Raw genomic sequence first — 19,295 nt, 5'->3', positions numbered from 1 at the left:
CCATTACTGAACATTTTGATCAAACATTCTATAGAAGAGTCCTGATCAAATAGGGGAAAATATAGACCGGAATTTCAAATTCTCATGGACTCCAGACTTTCTGGAGTCATGGAGGCAGAATGAATCCCTGAAACTACTGCCCTAAGATAATCTTTAAACTTTGGACCAAAAATATCCTTTGAAGTCTTCTTAAAACCAAAAAATAGTTTAGCTTAACTAGTAAAAAAGTCTGCGTTCAGTATTACGCTCTCTTAAGAACTATCTATATGGGATCAAAGTGACAACAGCAACTCAAAAGATTAGGTAGGAACCTTAGGGGGCAGTGAGTTTATGTTAATGGGAGAGGAACAATTCAGAAAAGGAAGGTGAGGATGGTTGCACAACTTGAAAAATATAATCAATGTCACTGAATTGTACATGTAGGAACTGTTGAACTGGTTTATGTTTTGCTGTGTATATATTCTCAACAATAATATAAATAAATAAAACTTTTAAGAATGAAGGCAAAATAAAGATGTTTTCAGATATACAAAAGCTGAAATAATCACCAGCAGATCCACACTACGAGAAATGTTAAAGGAAGTCCTCAGGCAGAATTAAAATTATACCAAATGAAAATATGGATTTATCCATACAAATAAAAAGCACCAGAGATGGTAAATATATGGGTAAACACATAAGATTTTTTAAAAAATCTCTTAAAAAGATAACTGTTTAAGCAATAGCATAGAGGCTTAGAGGAGAGAAACAGAAGTATTTACTGTAAGGTTCTTAATACATGTGAAGTGGTATAACAACATTTGAAGGTAGGCTGAGATAAGTTAAAGATGTATACTACAAGTCCTGCAGCAGTCACGAACATAACAAAACAGAGTTATGGCTAATAAGTCAACAAAGGAATTGAGAGGAGTGTGTATTTAATAAAATGGAGTCATAATAAATAATCCAAAAGTCAGAAAAAAGGAAACAAAGAACAGATGGGACAAATAGAAAACAAACAGAAAGATGATATCTTTAAACCTAACCATATCAATAATCACATCAAATATAAATGGCCTAAACACTCCAATTAAAAGGCAGAGTGTGTCAGACTGGATAAAAAAGCAAGACCCAACTATATGCTGCTTATAAGATATATACTTTAAAGACACATATAGATTAAAAGTAAAAGGATAAACAAACAGAAAGATGATATCTTTAAACCTAACCATATCAATAATCACATCAAATATAAATGGCCTAAACACTCCAATTAAAAGGCAGAGTGTGTCAGACTGGATAAAAAAGCAAGACCCAACTATATGCTGCTTATAAGATATATACTTTAAAGACACATATAGATTAAAAGTAAAAGGATAGAAAACTAATATTCTAACACTAGTCAAAAAAAAGCTAGAGAGGCTATGTTAGTATCAGATAAAGTAGATTTCAAAGCTAAGAATATTACCAGGGATAAAGGATATCAATTCATATTAACAAAGGGGTCAATTAATTAAGAGGATAATAATCTTAAATATGTAAGCCCCTAAAAACAGAGCTACAAAATATATGAAGTAAAACCAGATAGAACTGCAAAGAGACAGACAAATTCACAACTGTAGTCAGAAATTTCAATACCTCTCTTAATTGATAGTACAGGTAGACAGAAAATCAGAGATACAATAGATTTGAACAACACTATTAACCAGCTTGACCTAACTGAAATTTATAAAATGCTCCACCCCAAAACAGCAGAATACATATTCCTCTCACGTACAGGCAGAACATTTACTGAGACAGACCATAATCTGGGCCATAAAACAAGTATCAATAAATTTACAAGGATTCAATTCATACAAAGTATGTTCTTTGACCACAATGCAATTAGATATTAATAACAAAAAGATCTCTGGAAAATCATCAATAACCTGTAAACTGAATAACATATTTTTAAAGAACTCATGGGTCAAAGAAGAACTCAAAAAGGAAATTAAAAATTATTTTTGTACTAAATAAAAATAAAAACAGCATATCAGAATGTGTGAAATACCACTAAAGCACTACTCAGTGGGAAACTTACAGCACTGAACACCTATATTATAAAAGAAAAATTTCAAACCAATGACATCAACTGCCACTTTAAGAAACTAGAAAAAGAACAAATCAAATTCAAAGCAAGCAAAAGAAAGTAAATAATAAAGATCAAAGCATAAGCCAATGAAACAGAGAAAAGTCAATGAAACCAAAAGTTGCCTCTTTGAGAAGATCAGTAAAATTGACAAACCTCTAGCAATACTGATGAAGAGAAAAAAAAAGAGATGACACAAATTACTAATATCACAAATGAGAGATGTTTTCAATACAGCTATTAAAAGGATAACAAGGGAATATTACGAAAAAATGAGATTTTTTTTTTAACCAGGAGATTGGTAGAGAAAAATCTGATAGTATATAGTGGTTGTAACAGCGTGGAGAAAAAGACCCTCTCATAAATTGTTGATGAGAATGTTGCCTCTTTGAAGGAGATCTGGACATTTATTAATTAAACATACACAACTCTTTGATTAAACAATTCTAATTATGGAAATTTATCTTACAGCTGCACTTTTAAAAAAATATTTTATTGTGTTTTAGGTGAGAGTTTACACAACAAATTAGGTTCCCATTTAACAATTTTTATACAAATTGTTCCTTGACATCTGTTACAATTCTTGCAATGTATCAACATTCTCAGTATTTGTTTGTTCTGATTCCACTGATACAGCTCTTCTTCTGCTCCTTGCCTTCTCATCTTTGCTTCTGGGTAAATGTTGACCATTGGTCTCATATAGTTGAGTGTTTAAGGGAGCATATTACTCAAGGGTCATATTGCTGATTTTATAAGCCAATCTATTATTTGGCTGAAAGGTGACTGCCAGGAGTGGCTCCAGGGCCAAATTCAAAGGGTACCTTAGGGCAATAGTCTCAGGGGTTCCTCTAGTCTCTAAATGCCCAGTAGGCCTGGCCTTTTTTTTTTTTTTTTAGGAATTTGAGTTTTGTTTTATATTTTTCTCCCATTCTATCCAGGATCTTCTACTGTGTCCCTGGTCAGAAAGATTGGTAGTAGTAGCTGGGGCTATCTAGTTCTTCTGGTCTCATGTTAGAAGAGGCCATGGTTTGTGTGGGTTATTAGTACCATGGACTAGTTTCTTATTTGAGTCTTTAGTTTCCTTCATTCGCTTTTGCTCCAGATGAGTAGACACCTAGATACACTTTTACATGTGGGCAAAGATAGGTATATGGTATCTAATGTATTACAAAAAGATGGGAATTAATCTGACATCCACCAGTAGGAGCCTAGTTAAATGAATACAGTTAATTCCAGGTCGGGGACAGGATATATATAAGATGAGCCTGGAATATCTTCTCATACCAGAAATTAAGGGAGTTTATGACCTGGAATTAACTGTATTCATTTAACTAGGCTCCTACTGGTGGATATCAGATTAATTCCCATCTTTCTGTAATACATTAGATATACCATATACCTATCTTTGCCCATTTTTTTTTTTTTTTCATAAGCCAGTGAGATCATGTCAAAAAGACTCAGGAGTTAACTTGAATTGGCTCTCCCAGGCCAAAATGAGAAAATTTGAGCATGAATAATAACTGCAATGAATTGAAATATATCACACATATTTAAATTTACGAGTTAATAATTCTAAAAAAAGTCACTTTGGGGGAATGTTAGGGAGCCGACTCATCATTTTTAAAATTTGTAAAGAAAGGAAAATAATCTAGTTATTTTTTCTGCTTTCCATACATGAACTGGTATCTTTGAGTAACCAAATAATTGAGGAGGGGAAGTTTCTCTTTTTTGAAATATGCTAATAATAGTAAATGAAGCTAATAAATGAAGAAGAAATGGCAGAGTTAGAATATCACCATTTTTCAGCCCCTTCTGAAATAATCGATCCAGGTGATGACCATCAAAAGAGAACTAGACAATATGTGCCACCTGATAAAAGTACAAAAAAAAAAAAACCTATAAAGTATTTTTGGGGGTGAAGGAGAGGAAAAAGAGAAAGAACTTGAATCTGATAGAGCCTTATTTACCTTTACACGGAAAATACAGGGGACAGAGGAACATATTAAACAATATCATGGGGGATACTCAGCAACATCTGTGACTGTGAGAAATTCCACAGGACAAATGACCTGCTTCCTCCCCTCCCCCCAAAAAAATAAACTGCAAGGAAAAAAAGGAAGGGAGACCTATCTATTAAAAGAGACTTAAGGACCTATCAGTCACAATGTATGGGCCTTTCTGGGATGGGGATTTAAACACATCAAGAGAGGGGAGTAGAGAGGTGCAATCTAAACACTGACTAGATATTTAATGGTACTAAGGAATTAATGGATAATGAAATTATGGTTATGTTTTAAAGAAAAAAAATTCCTCATTTTTTAAATATGCGTACTGAAATATATGGATGAAATTATAAGTGTGGGATATGTTTAGAAATAATGGCTGGAGAGAAGTGGGTGGGGTATTAGTGAAACAAGATTGATCATGAGCTGGTAACAGAAGGACGTAAGGGCTTATTATATTATTCAGTCTACTATGTATATCCTGCAATTTGCCACAATAAAAAGATGCAAAATACTTCTATTTCTGACAATATGGCAGACTAGATATGCTGGATGATCACCTGATGAAAACAACTAAAGGGATGAAAAAAAAAATTTTTTTTTAAATTAAATGTCATTGAGTTGACAGGAATGGAAACCACAGAAAAAAAAACTTAAGGCATCTGAGGAATCCAGGAAGGTAAGTGAGTGTCAAAACTGGCTTTCATGATGAATTTTCTGCTGAATGCTGAAACAAGAGCTTCTGCTTAGACAACTGAATAAAGTCCAAGGAGCAAACTTCATGAACCACCTAAGACAGGGAATAAAAAGGAGACTTCCTGTCTAAAGCTGGAACTCCAAAAGGCTATGCCCACAGTGTAAAAGTGAATGGTAAACCCTGCTGTGCATAAAAGAATAGTAAGGAAACATGTTTGAATCAACCCTGGCACTAGATGGAGGAGGAAAAAAAGTGTCTCCTGAGAATACATCATCAAAAAAATGGCACTTTCATTAGTTTTCCATTCATACTGAATCCTGGTTCCCTGCATAGTTCAGAAAACCTCGAAGAAAGAATTGTGTTTAACATGATCCCAAGTAGGAAGCACCAGCTCTGGACAACTGGTGGGCACAAATACATATCCTCTCTGGAGGAACTCTGCTTCAACCTAGGCTTCAGAGAAGCCTCATAGATGACTTTCCCAGAAAAATGAGTAATTTACAATAAAAAATTACAAAGTCACATATGAAAACAAGGTACTATGAGCAGAAACAGACCCTGAAGTCTGAAGATACTGGAATTAATATACACTGAATAAAAAATTAACTATGTCTAATATGTATAAAAAAATTAAGAGAGTACATTGAGAATATGACTAGGGGATAAGTACATTTGAAAAATAAACAAATGCAACTTCTGTAAGGGAAAGATACTATAGAAATTAATTTCCATATTAGACTTTCATGACAATCTAATTAATGAACTGGAAGACAGATCTAAAAAAATTATCCAAAATGCAGCCCAGAGAAACAAAGATAGAAAATGTCAAAGATAGGTTAAAAGATACGGAAGACAGAGTGAGGTATTATGTGTTTAAATGGAATTTCAAAAGGGAATAACAGAGAAAATGGACAAGAGGAATATTTGATAGATAGTGGCTAACATTTTTCCAAGAATGATTGAAAGACACCAACATTCAAATTCGAGAAGCCCTTGAAATCCCAAGCAGGTGATAAAAAAGAAACCAATGCTTCAGTAACACATAGTGGAACTGCCAAACATCAAAGAAAAAGAGGTCTTAAAAGCAGCTAGAAAAGCTATAGAAACAGTAAAAAAAAATCAATGGTTGTCAGGGGTTCAGAGGGTAGGAAGGAGAGATGAATAGGTGGAGCACAGGACATTTTTAGGACAGTGAAACTATTTTGTATCATACTGTAAGGGCGGACACATGACACCATGCATTTGTCAAAACCCACAGGACTGTATAACACAAACAGTGAACCCTATCTTTAATAATGTATCAATATTGGTTCATCAATTGTAACAAACACATACCACATGAATGCAAGATGTTAATAAAAGAGATACAATTTTCAGGGGGGTAATGAGTATATGGGAACTCTGCACTTCCAGCTCAATTCTTCTATAAACCTAAAAGTGTTCTAATAAACACCAAAACCAAACCAAACCTGTTGCTGTCGAGTCAATTCCAACTCATAGTGACCCTATACAACAGAGTAGAACTGCCCCATAGGGTTTCCAAGGAGTGGCTGGTAAATTCGAACTACAGACCTTTTGATTAGCAGCCGAGCTCTTTGCCACTGTGCCATCCGGGCTCCGATCTAATAAATAGCCTATTAAAAAAAAAGGGGGGGGGCAGCCCGAAAGAAAGGAAAATAATCCTAAGCGGAAGGTTGCATATGCAAGAAGGAATGTTAAGCAAAGATATAAACATATGGGTAAATTTAAACAAATATTAAATGTATAAAACAATAATGACTAATGAGGGGCATCAGGTAAAACCATAAAATTGCAAGATAGGAGATTATAAATTGGGAAGGGGGTGATCAGCATTAAGGTATGCAAGATTCTTAAAATAAAAATAAGGATGGTAACTGCTAAAAGAATATATGCAGGCTGCATCATTTCCAAACATGTAAAGGAAAAAAAGGTCGCAAAAAGAAAAATATAAAAACCTCGATCAAAAAGAAGATAAAATGGAGGGGAAAAAAGAAATAGAAAAAAAAATGGGACAAATAGAAAGTACTTGACAGGATAGTAGGAAAAATCCAAATATATAAGTAACAATAGAATATATTATTCTGCACTGAAAATGAGCTGCATCTACCATGCAATACAATATTTGTATTGTATACACGCAGGTTGTCCTCTAGTTTGAACTAGTCAGATTTCCTTGGAGCAGAGTCCATTTCTTTTGTATAATAGTGATATTTATTTAAAAAGGATTAAGAACCTCCTATATATTAGCCATTAAAGGATATGAAAAATAATAAAATATACATTTCTTGACCTTAAGGAGCCTATAGTCAAGTTAAGTATGAAACAAATACCTGTGAGATAGAATATGGAAGAAAAGTAATAAAAGTTCAGTGTTATAAGAACTCTATATAAGAATATATAGAAATGTTATAAGAATACATAGCAAGGAAAAGAACTTGAGCTTTAGAACTGTAGCTGAGAAAAATATTTAATGAGAAAAGAACTATTGAGTAAAGCTATATAGAAGGTATTATTAGACATAAAATGGAAATTATACTTCATGTTATTTTGAATATGGAGCTTATAAAAATCTAAAATGCAATGCAACTGTTATGGATTGACTTGCATACCTCAAAAATGTGTGTCAATTTGGCTATGCCGTGATTCCCTGTGCTGTGTGATTTTCCACCATTTTGTTATCTGATGAGATTTTCCTCTGTGTGGTAAATCCTACCTCTACGATGTTAATGAGGCAGGATCAGAGGCAGGTATGTCAGTGATGCTGTGTCCTGAGTCAATCTCTTTTGAGATACAAAAGAGAGAAGTGAGCAGAGAGACAAGTGGACCTCACACCACCAACGAAGTAGTGCCAGTAGAACCTTTGGACCCGGGATCCGTGGGCTAGGAAGCTCCTAGATCAGGGAAAGATTAATGACAAGGACCTTCCTCCAGAGCCAACAGAGAAAGAAAGCCTTTCCCTGTAGCTGGTGCCCTGAATTCAGAATTCTAGCCCCCTAAACTGTGAAACGATAAATTTCTCTTGGTTAAAGCCACCCACATGTAGTATTTCTGCTATAGCAGCAGTAGATAATTACAACAGCAACCTTATAGATGACTGCAGTGTAAGCTGACATAGTGCTTTACTAGTAATAACTACAAAGCAAAGGAGACAAATCCAATATCAGTCATATTAAACTAAAGCTTCTTTGGGTTTGTTTTTAATTCTCAGGTGAGAAAAAAAACTACAAAATAGATATTGCTTAATCTAACCTAACCTTGACATCAAGTTGATTCCAACTCATAGCAACCCTATAGGACAGAGAAGAACTGCCACATAGGGTGCCCAAGGAGCAGCTGGTGGATTTGAACTACCAACCTTTTGGTTAGCAGCCGAGCTCTTAACCACTGGACCACCAAGGCTCCAGATATTGCATAGACATACAGATAAAATGCAAAGCTTCAGACATGTAAGTAGCAATATAGCTTAGTGGTCAATGGCTAAGACTTTGGCATCATGCCTGAATTTATGCCCCAGCTTTGCTGCTTACTAACTTTTGTGATCTTAGAAAGTACTTATCTTCCTAAGTCTCAGTTTCCTTATCTGTAAAATGGGGGTTAAGGAAAAAAAAAAAAGGTATATTGTAGAGAAGATTAAATGAGTTAATGTATTTAAAACATTTTTGTGGTGCCTCGCACATAACCCTTACACATAAGTATTAGCGAATACCATTATGCTGTTGTTGTTAGGTGCTGTCGAGTCAGTTCTGACTCATACTGACCCTGTGTACAACAGAACGAAACACTGCCCAGTCCTGCACCATCCTCTCAATTGTTGCTGTTTGAATTCATTGTTGCAGCCGCTGTGTCAATCCATCTTGTCAAGGGTCTTCCTCTTTTTCGCTGACTCTCTACTTTACCAAGCATGATGTCCTTCCCCAGGGACTGATCCCTCCTGATAACATGTCCAAAGTATGTGAGATGTAGTCTTGCTATCCTTGCTTCTAAGGAGCATTCTGGTTGTACAGATTTACTTGTTCCATTACATGTCTCCCCAATTTTGCAATCACAAAATTTTACACATGCTGACTGTTATCAAGTTCATTTTTCCCTAATTCACTAGAAAATGTGTCCCCTGAATACATGGAGAGATCAGTTTCTTCTAGCCCTACTTAATAACTCTTTGATTCTGAATTAAACACACTTGAGTAAAAAATTATTCTTCAGGACTGACAGCTACTGTAGTATTCAACGTAAATATTTTTATATGTGGTTCCCTAGTAAAGTACTTAAAATCATAATCAAACATTACAACTGTATCATTATATTCAGGTATAGGGTAGGTATGGAAATATATTCTTAAATTACATTGATTCTAGCAGCATTCTGACCTATTGATTAGAAAACCATGTCATTAAAACCATTTAACAGATCACAAAGCTAGTATGAAGTATCTAACATAAAATCAACAGAAGAATTGGGAAACAAACTATTCCTTTGTCACAGTCCATTGTGTTCAGTAAGATAGTGAATATTAATGGTATCAGATATAAATAACTCCTTATGTTATACACATAATTCCACAAAGAGTGTTTCCACAAGCTGTTCAATGTAAAACGACAATGATGATGATGATTTTACTATATATTAACTGGAAATCTCAGAGAATACTCTAGCTTTAAAATAATATCTAAGTCCAAAAGAGACAAATCTGAGATAATTTATATGGGAAAACTCTGAAAAAGGATAACAGACACAATACAAACTCAAGTGCAATATGGAACTGTAACAGCATGATGAGGTCAGTGAAAAGAACATAGAAAATACCCTAGGAAGGTAAAAATGTAATGCTTTTATACAGGAAGACCTATTCAAAGATTATATAAGACTTTAAAAAGCCTGTTTTAAAAAAGGTTACATACATTATAAGTAACTACCACAAAAATCACTTAGTAGAAAGCATACTTACAGAGCAATAAAGAAATTTATCCTGGTGTGCTCATTTATAGTAAATTTAGCCCTCTTGAAATAAACAAAGGTCATAGCCAGAAGATACTATAGGAAAAAAGTTAAAGATTAATATCAATGGTTTGTTTTAATAAGTAAAACTGCATTAAAATAGTTAACTTTTAAAATTTTTGATGAATAAGTGAAAACAATAGAACATTATTTATTTATCCTTATTATAGAATTATCTATTTATTTGAGCACTTTTTTTTTGTTTTCTGTAATCTATATGAACAATGAGAAATAGTTCTTGACCATCTATCATAATTAAAATTATAACTAGATGAACTTCTAAATTTTATATTGCCAATATTTTTTAACTAAAAACTCAATTTTTCCCTAACTTAAATTTCAAACCTATAGAGAAGTTGGAATACTGAAATGAATAACCATATATCCATTACCTAGAGTCAATATTTTGCCATGTTTGCTTGGTATCTATGATGTATGTATATATATGTACATATATATACATATTTCTTTCTTAAACCTTTTGAGTTCGTTGCACACATTCATACTCACTTTTTAAAATGACCGCCTAATCAGAAATTAGAATAACTTTGCTGTTTTCATGGGGAAAAGTCATTTAAATGCATTATTATAAAGATGTCTAGTCTGCTATTAGGACATTATGTCAAGTTCTGACTATTCAAATTACAAACAAGTTGTAATTTGATGTATTAGATTCCCTACCTAAAATGCCTATTCATCTCATCTTCACAAGCTTGGCCACAAAGATGATTCCAAGTTTTCCAGGTAACTTTCAGTAGCAAGCCAAAACCAAACCCGTTGCCGCTGAGTGGATTCTGACTCATAGTGACCCTACAGGACAGAGTAGAACTGCCCCCTAGGGTTTCCATGGAGCAGCTGTTAATTGGAATTGCTGACATTTCGGTTAGCATCCAAACACTTAACCACTGTTTCAGCAGAGGACTCTTGAAACAGTGTTAAAAGATATAGTACTCCTGGTTACTTTTCAAACACTGCCCCCTGCTGTCCAATGACTGTAATGTACTCAACTCAAAACATTAAAAAAAAAAAAAACTAACTTCACATGAACTGGGTATTTGATAATATTAAGGCATTAGTGATCATTTTCAAAAGTATTAGTGACACGGCCTCCACCAGACTGAGTCCAATACAACTAGATGGTGCCTGGCTACCACCACTAACTGCTCTGACAGGGATCACAATGGACAGTCCCAGACAGAGCTGGAGAAAAATGTAGAACAGAATTCTGACTCAAAAAGAAAGTCCAGACTTGCTGCCCTGACAGAGACTAGAGAAACCCTGGGAGTATGGCCCCTGGAAACCCTTTCAGCTCAGTAATGAAGTCACTCCTGAGGTTCACCCTTCAGCCAAAGATTGGATAGATCCATAGAGCAAAATGAGACTAAAGGGGGATACCGGCCCAGGGGCAAGGACTAGAAGGTAGGAGGGAACTGGAAAGGTGGTAACAGGGAACCCAAGGTTGAGATGGGGGAGCGTTGACATGTCATGGCGTTGTTAACCAATGTCGTAAAACAATATGTGTACTGTTTAATGAGAAACAAGTTTGTTTCAGTAAACCTTCGTCTAAAGTACAATATAAAAAAAAGATTAGTGACATCATGATTGTTTAAAAAGAGCCCTTTTTTCTTTTTTTTAATTTTTATTGTGCTTTAAGTGGAAATTTACAAATCAAGTCTCTCACACAAAAACTTATATACACCTTGCTACATACTCCCAATTGCTCTCCCCCTAATGAGACAGCCCGCTCCCTCCCTCCACTCTCTCTTTTCGTGTCCATTTCGCCAGCTTCTAAACCCCTCTACCCTCTCATCTCCCCCCCAGAGGAGATGCCAACATAGCCTCAAATGTCCACCTGATCCAAGAAGCTCACTCCTCACCAGCATCCCTCTCCAACCCATTGTGCAGTCCAATCCACGTCTGAAGAGTTGGTTTCGGGAATGGTTCCTGTCCTGGGCCAATGGAAGGTCTGGGGGTCATGACCACCGCGGTCTTTCTAGTCTCAGTCAGACCATTAAGTCTAGTCTTTTTATGAGAATTTGGGGTCTGCATCCCACTGCCCTCCTGCTCCCTCAGGGGTTCTCTGTTGTGTTCCCTGTCAGGGCAGTCATCGGTTGTGGCCAGGCACCATCTAGTTCTTCTGGTCTCAGGATGATGTAGTCACTGGTTTATGTGGCCCTTTCTGTCTCTTGGGAAGAGCCCTAATCTTTGAAAGATACACCAGGAAATATTTATTGGTAAAATGTTAGAATGTCTGGGATTTGCTTCAAAATAATCCAGTTTAGAGAGGAGAGTTTAGAAGAAACAGAATGGCCAAGAGTTGATGATCGCTGTAGCTGGATGATAGGCACATGGAGGTTCTTTGTTCTACTCTCTCTACTTCAAGTTGTAAATGTATGAAATTTTCCAAAATAAAAAATCTCCAATTTTACCTTTGTCTTCTTAAGCTTGAAATAAAAATGTTCACATCAATACTAAATTGGTATTTGATCACAAGCTAGTCTCTGTTCATTCCCTTTTCTGTAGGTTGTCACAGTACTGTATGATGTGAAGTCATGCTGAATTTTCTAATATGTCTAAAATGACATTTACAAAGCTGAAATCTTGACCATTTAGCTAATTCTTAAGGGTATAGAAACATCACTGTTCCTAGTATATTAAGCTAGTGGCATGATCTTCTTTTATGAAACACTGATTTCTAAATAAAGAACGTGTTGAACAAATTTTACCTTACAAGATTATTGGAATTTGCTTTATGTAAATTACTTACAAAATATTAAACATTAATATGTGTAACAGGTTTAGTGGGGTAAATCTCAGAATATTCTTTTTCCACAGCCTGATGAAAGATAACAATTCTAACAAAAAATATATTAAGTCTATATTGCTTCTTGCTTCCAATTAAACAAATATGAACTAAAGGCCATTTAAATCTGTCAACAATGTTCTACAATTCCCTGAGTATAGAATGGATCTATGGTGCATACTAATTTAAAAAGTTAATGTGTAAGGATTCTAGTTTGAAGGAACAATGCAGGTTCATTCTTTCCTAACTTTAATAAGACAAAATTCTTAAAAGGTCTCATTAACGTTCTGAGGGCTCAGGAACACAATGCTGGTTAATGCTTTTGTTACCAAATTTACCTTGTCTGCAATTTTACAGCAGCAGTCCATCCATAAGAAATCTTGAATTAAATCATCATCTACAACAAAAGACAGCTATGACTTGTCTTTTAAAGGCAGAATGTTTCTTTCTGAAAAATTAATTTCTACATAAGATTATAAATGATGCTTAGAGATCAAAGGCAAATGCACGTACCAGTGTTATCTTAGGTGCAGTTTCCAGCTCTTTGGTGTATTTACTACCATTACAAGCACCGGACAGACAAAAAGCTACCACCTCATTCTCTGTCTTCTCATCTGATTTGCCTTAGCGTATACCTCAGATTGGAGGGGTGTTAGAATTGTTTGATTTATTTAATGTCCATTAGCACTTTGAGAAACGCGTCTTGGGTAGTTCTAAACTACCTCGTTATTCCTTTACAAAATCAGTCTTTAACAGGTGGAAATGCACTCTGATATAAGCTAACTCAGTCTCTGCGAGATCATGACTTAATGAGTACTCTGTTTTCTAAATATGTTTTACTTTTTCTACTCCTTTCTCCTTTTAGGCTCCAGGGTATTTTTAGTTTTGGATTCTTCTTCTCTCCTCCTACTTACCTCTGTTCCACTTATCTATTATTTGAATTTACATGAGAATATTTACGTAAAAAGGTTCACAATTCATTAACAACTTATAATTAACATTTGAAAACTGAGTATCTGACAAAAAGATCTACAAAGAAAAATACTGTTAGAAAAAGAATAATATCCAAAAAGTAGGTCAAAACATTTATTGCAATTTTCAAGGGCTAAAATATATTGGTAGTTGTTAGACTATAACCTGGGAAAATCTGCTTTTTCCCCATCTCTTCTACTCCCTGCATTTTAAGTTAAGCAACAAAGCATAACTTCTTTATATTCATTTTACACCTCAGAAATCTCCAAGAATAGTTATTTTCTGAGAATAATCAATTTCTGTGACATTAATTACATTTCCATTTTTTAAGTGACCTAAAATGGCACAGCCAGGTATTTTCTCTTATTTCTCATGATCACTTATGGGTACTAAAAAAGTTTTTGGGTAGTAATTTTGTTCTACCCATAATAATGACAGAGAAACTTGTATTAACAGCATTCTAGATCCTGATGTTTTTCTATTTACATTCCCTATACAGTTTTTTTTTCTTCTAATCTCATCTTCTCATTTTGCTTTTCTTTAAATCTTAACAAGTTTGTGCCCCCCCGCTTTAAAAAAAAAAAAAGATTTATGTTCTCTCAGGAGTCCAAAGACTCTTGTCCCCAGCTCACTTCTTTTATATGCAGCACCTGGCCGTCCTCTACAAACAAGGAAGCCTGTTACAAGGATCTACAAGACTTTGCTTTCTACCTGACCAGATTTGTTCCATTCCCACAGATATTTACCAAAATCCATAAATCCTACCCCTTTTTCTAATCAATTCTATCACTGTCACTGTCTACTTGCTACCCTACCTAAACAGCAACAACAAAAAACAAAACCCCTTCTCTTTCTTGGCCAGTAGGAGTACTTATAACAAGTTTCATTTTGGCTATTTGTAAAGTAAAAAAAAAAAAAAAAAGTTTTTTCTTTTTTTTTTAAAGAGATTTATCAGAAAAGTAGCGTTGTCTCATGCTCTGAACAAATTCAAACTAATTTTCATTATATGAGCATAATGACAAAGGACAGTTAATTTTTAAGCAATATTTCCAAGGTGCAATACTGAAACTTCTCCCATTGGCCCTATTTAATACTGACAATCTCAGGAAACCCCTCAGGGCCCGGCAAACTGAGCCGGTCTGCTCACCTAAGACTTCATGCAGTAGTATTACTTTAGGTCAAGCAAAAGTCATGCTATGAACCTGAGCTGCCCAAAACTTACATTTGACATCTGGACCTAAGTAGTCTTAGAAGCTAGATAAGTCTGAATTTTTAATCCAAGAGCAAGCAAATTAAAACCCAACATAAAAAAAAAAAAAAAAAGATAAAGCAAAAACAAATATGGTCAAAGATGGGAAATGTGACATAGAAAATAACAGCATTCTCTTTAATTACTTGAAAATGATAAAAATAGATATTTACATTCTAAATAAGTACTTTACAATTACCAGTTTTGCAATATTTTAAACCTACCAAATAATTTAAAGAAAGCTGTCATTTCCTGACGCTGTATAACTAGACAAGGTCCTTTGGGGCGTTTAGATTTGCTGTTACTTTGTGCATTTTTTTCAGATGCTTGCCAACTATCTTTAAAAATAGGACGCTTCAGATTAATGGTTTTTTTAGGCTGATGTGATCTATTCGACCCTGATTTTACATGAACAGTGACAGTAGGTGGTGTCTCACAACACATCTGATTGTGCCTCATTTTGGTTTCCCAAGATTCCTGTGAAAATAAAAAATACAATTATTTATCATACTCTTACTCATTTCTACATAAAAACAACTAACTCAATGAAGCTACAAGATGCATTCATATAAAATGTTACTGAACTTGTTATTAAAATGTTGTGACAGCAACTCAGTGGGAAATTACTTTTAGAATTTAGTGCTAGGAAAAAGCTGTGTTTCCTCTGGGTAGCTGATATACTTCCTCTTCCCAAGTACTAAGAATTATATAAGAGATTCTGTATACCATTTTTCTTTGGCTACTAGGAAAGTCAAAACCAAATTTGAAAGCTAATTATAGAAATTATGCTAAGTTTATAATCTATTGGTGATGTTCTTTTTTTCCTGACAGTTTTTTATTCTACTTATATAGTAATATAATTTTATTATGTTATTTATGTTATATGCGACCTCAAAATTTTTACAGAACAAGGCAAACTATTTCTAGAACTTAATTATTATCAGTTTTACTTTTAAAAGTAACAGCCCCTCAACAAAAACATATTTTCTTATTGGTAAACTCTTTGGTATGTTCAACAAGCATTTATTGGTATTTGTTAAAAAATTAAAAACAATTCTAACAAAGAAATGTGTGATATATGTGCTTTGAGGGATTCTCATAAGTTGAGAATCTAATTTTTAAAGTTATGAGACTATGACAATGCTATGTGAGTAGCTGATTATAAGTATATATGAAATTGACTCCATGGCACTGGGATAATGTTATTACTGAATAAGCCTGAAAGGAAGTTAATCCACCAATATTTAACCATATGCAAAAATGTTACCATGTTTGGTGGTAATTAATAAACATTATACTATAGTTAGGGAAATGGAGGTATGAAGAGACAAAGCTGAAACTACTCTAAGACCCTAATGAGAACCTGAATCCATAACTCACAGTGACCCTGGCAGCCATGTCTCCCTTGGTGTTCAAGGAGTTAGGTACAGATTCTCCTTCCTGACCCTCAGAAACTTCCCTGCTGAGGAAGGAAGGGAAAATAAGACTGGAGGTAGTGGGGCTAGATGAGCACTGTGCAATATAGTGAAAGCTGTATATGTAAGTTCATATATTTTAAAGAAAAGAAAAAAAAAAAGAAATATTTTAAAGCCACATTAAAAAAGTACAAATAAACAGGTGGAATAAATTTTAATAGTACATTTTATGTAACCCAGTAATCCAAAACATCACTTCTACATGTAATCAGTATATAAGTTAATAATGAGATATATTACATTCTTTTTTTCATACTAAGTCTTTGAAATCTGGTCCCTTACACTTACAGCACATCTCAATTCAGATGCTAAATTTTCAACAGTTAAGGTGAAATTCAGTCCTACCAAAACCATGCAGTGGTTAAGGGAAAAATATTTTACATTCCTTAAGTTTTAAAGTTTAAAGTTCAGTTCTTCAGTTGAACCAGCCACATTTCAAGTGCTCAAAAGCTGTATGTGGCTAGTGGCTACTGTATTATACAGTCCAGGGCTAGATTATGAAAAAATTATACTTAATCCGTTTTATAATTGCTTCTTTTCCCCTACTTTGCTTCCCTCCTCTTCCCCATCTTCCTAGATCTTAAGGTCTAGGCAAATTAAAGACAATTATGGAGTTGTGGATGGGGTTGTACAAACTCCATAGAAAAAGGAATAGGTGGTTGAAGCTCAAATTGAGCCTTGAAACTTGTGTAAGAACTTCCTGCTCTTTCCTACCCACCTCATCTGGGAGACAGCTGGAGGTCTCATCTGTATCTTTTTTTTGAAGAATAGCCTTACATCTAGATGGAAAAAACTAAGTAGTAGTTAGTCATACTTCTGAAATTGGGGTGTCAGGGCTAGAGCGAGTGTACCAGAATATAGAATACATCTTCTGGGAAGTCAATTTTACTCAATGGTTGTTGTTGTTGGTAGCTGCTGACAAGTTGGCCCCAGACCCCATGCACAACAGGATCAGATCATTCTGATTTTCATAGGCTGACTTTTTGGAAGTAGATTGACAGGCCTCTCTTCCTACTCTGTTTTAGTCTGAAAGCTCTACTGACACCTGTGCAGCAGCATGTTGTTGTTAGTTGCTCAGAAGTCCGCTCTGACTCATGGTGAACTTTTGGATATAACACAATGAAATGTTGCCTGGTCCTGTTCCATATTCATGATCGTTGGTATGTTTGGGTCCATTGTTGTGGCTATTATGTCAACCCACCTCATTGAGGGTTTTCCTCATTTTCTTTGACCTCAACTTTATGATGTCTTTCTCTAGCAATTAGTCTTTCTTAATGGCATGGCCAAAGTAAGTGAGCTGAAGTTTCATTACCCTTTCTTCTCAGGAGCTTCCAGATTAATCAGACTAGGAAGAAAGGCCTGGCAATCTACTCCCCAAAATCAGCCAGTGAAAAGCTATGGATAACAACAGAACATCCAGCATCACAGCATGCTTAAAAGAGTGTTTATATATTTTTTAAAAATGGATATATCATGAAATAGTAAATTTTCTATCAATAAAAAAGATAAAATACAATAAATGTCATACTCGCAGTACGCCTTTCACACTATTCCCCTAAACACTTATGGATATATTGGGATACTTCATATAAAAATTTGAGAAAACAGGAAGGAAATTTCTGAAATGTCCCAAATAAAGATTCCTTGGGGTTGATAAGAAAATACTGGAGAGGATTTAAGGATAGAAGATATCAATGGTTCATTTTTGGTCAAATTTCACCTTGAGGTAGCTTTTAATTTTGCCTCAAGTTTAGATATACTAAGTGAATGAGAGTTCTGACGGCAAGCAAGAGGAGAAGAATGAATGGTAATTTAATATATAGGCCATTTGGGAAGGGCAAGAGACAGGAAAGGGAAGCCAGGTGAAACTATGCTCGTATGACAAAATTCTTTAATGAGTTTAACATGAACTGTAGCAGTGGCATAGCGGTTAAGAGCTATGGCTGCTAACCAAAAGGTTGGCAGTTCAAATCCACCAGGTGCTCCTTGGAAACTCTATGGGGCAGCGCTACTCTGTCCTCTAGGGTCGCTATGAGTCGGAATCAACTCGATGGCAACAGGTTTTTCATTTGGTAGCAATATTAAGAAAAATCATAGCAGAATTTTTACTTGAACAGGATGTCTGGGATTTTTCTTTTTTGTAAATAGACCATGGTTAATCTTTAGGCATCTGAAATAATTTCTTCTCCCTGGGGGCTATATAAAGAGTGGTGGTGGTTTACAGAATCATACAATGGAAGAAGTAGAAGTAGTTTGGAGATTCATTTGAGTACATAGCCCCCACACTCTTTAACTATTAAAGAGCTGTTTAAGGATTAAATGAAATCATATGTAAAACACTTATAGTCCCCTTGCCAGGAAACATAAACCCAACTATAAGGCTATGTTGTTGTTGTTAGGTTGTTAGGTGCTGTCTAGTCAGTTCCAACTCATGGAGACACTATAGGACAGAGTAGAATGGTCCCATAGGGTTTCCAAGGAGCAGTTGGTGATTTGAACCGCTGACCTTTTGGTTAGCAGCCAAGCTCTTAACCACTATGTCACCAGCGCTCCTTAAGGCTATAAAAAAAAAAAAAATAGTTTATATAAATTTAATTCTAGCATTAGCAGTGTAAATGTACACAATGCAATGTGACTTGGTTAAATAAGTCATTACTGTGGGAAAGAAAGACTGGCTTATCACCTTTTTGCTAAAACAAAATAACTCTTAAAAAAAAGAATTCTTATTGATATGTCTATAGCATTTTTTTTCCCACCATAACCAGGAGAATCTAATTATTGACAAACAATAGAGTAAATTTAAGAAAAATATCCTGGACTGCGGCTATTATCAAAGCTCTAATTTTTCTAATTTAATCAATCATCTAATTGTTATACTTTTGGCCCCAGCCCAGTGCTAGGTGCTATGGTGTCTGTAAAATAAACACTAAGGCATGGCTGTTTCCATAAGTTCAAATCTGATTGGAAATTCAA

The 19,295-nt window shown here is 34.9% G+C and overlaps 1 protein-coding gene across 1 annotated transcript in view; it reads right to left on the bottom strand.

The window, feature by feature from the left end:
- The window catches only part of SPDYA (speedy/RINGO cell cycle regulator family member A), a 41,510-nt gene extending 26,204 nt beyond the window's left edge, over positions 1-15,306 (bottom strand). The window contains exons 1-3 of the mRNA XM_049903804.1: positions 15,072-15,306; positions 12,965-13,023; positions 9,774-9,859 (exon numbers count right to left, since the gene is read on the bottom strand). Of these exons, the coding sequence (XP_049759761.1) occupies positions 9,774-9,859; positions 12,965-13,023; positions 15,072-15,306 (380 nt within the window). The remainder of the gene's footprint in view (positions 1-9,773; positions 9,860-12,964; positions 13,024-15,071) is intronic.
- Between the last annotated feature and the right edge of the window lie 3,989 nt (positions 15,307-19,295).

The sequence above is a fragment of the Elephas maximus genome, chromosome 12 (genome assembly GCF_024166365.1).
Source record: "Elephas maximus indicus isolate mEleMax1 chromosome 12, mEleMax1 primary haplotype, whole genome shotgun sequence".
Classification (NCBI taxonomy): Eukaryota; Metazoa; Chordata; class Mammalia; order Proboscidea; family Elephantidae; genus Elephas; species Elephas maximus.
The sequence above is the reverse complement of the archived record's forward strand: the minus strand, read 5'-3'. Positions and strand labels throughout refer to the sequence as shown.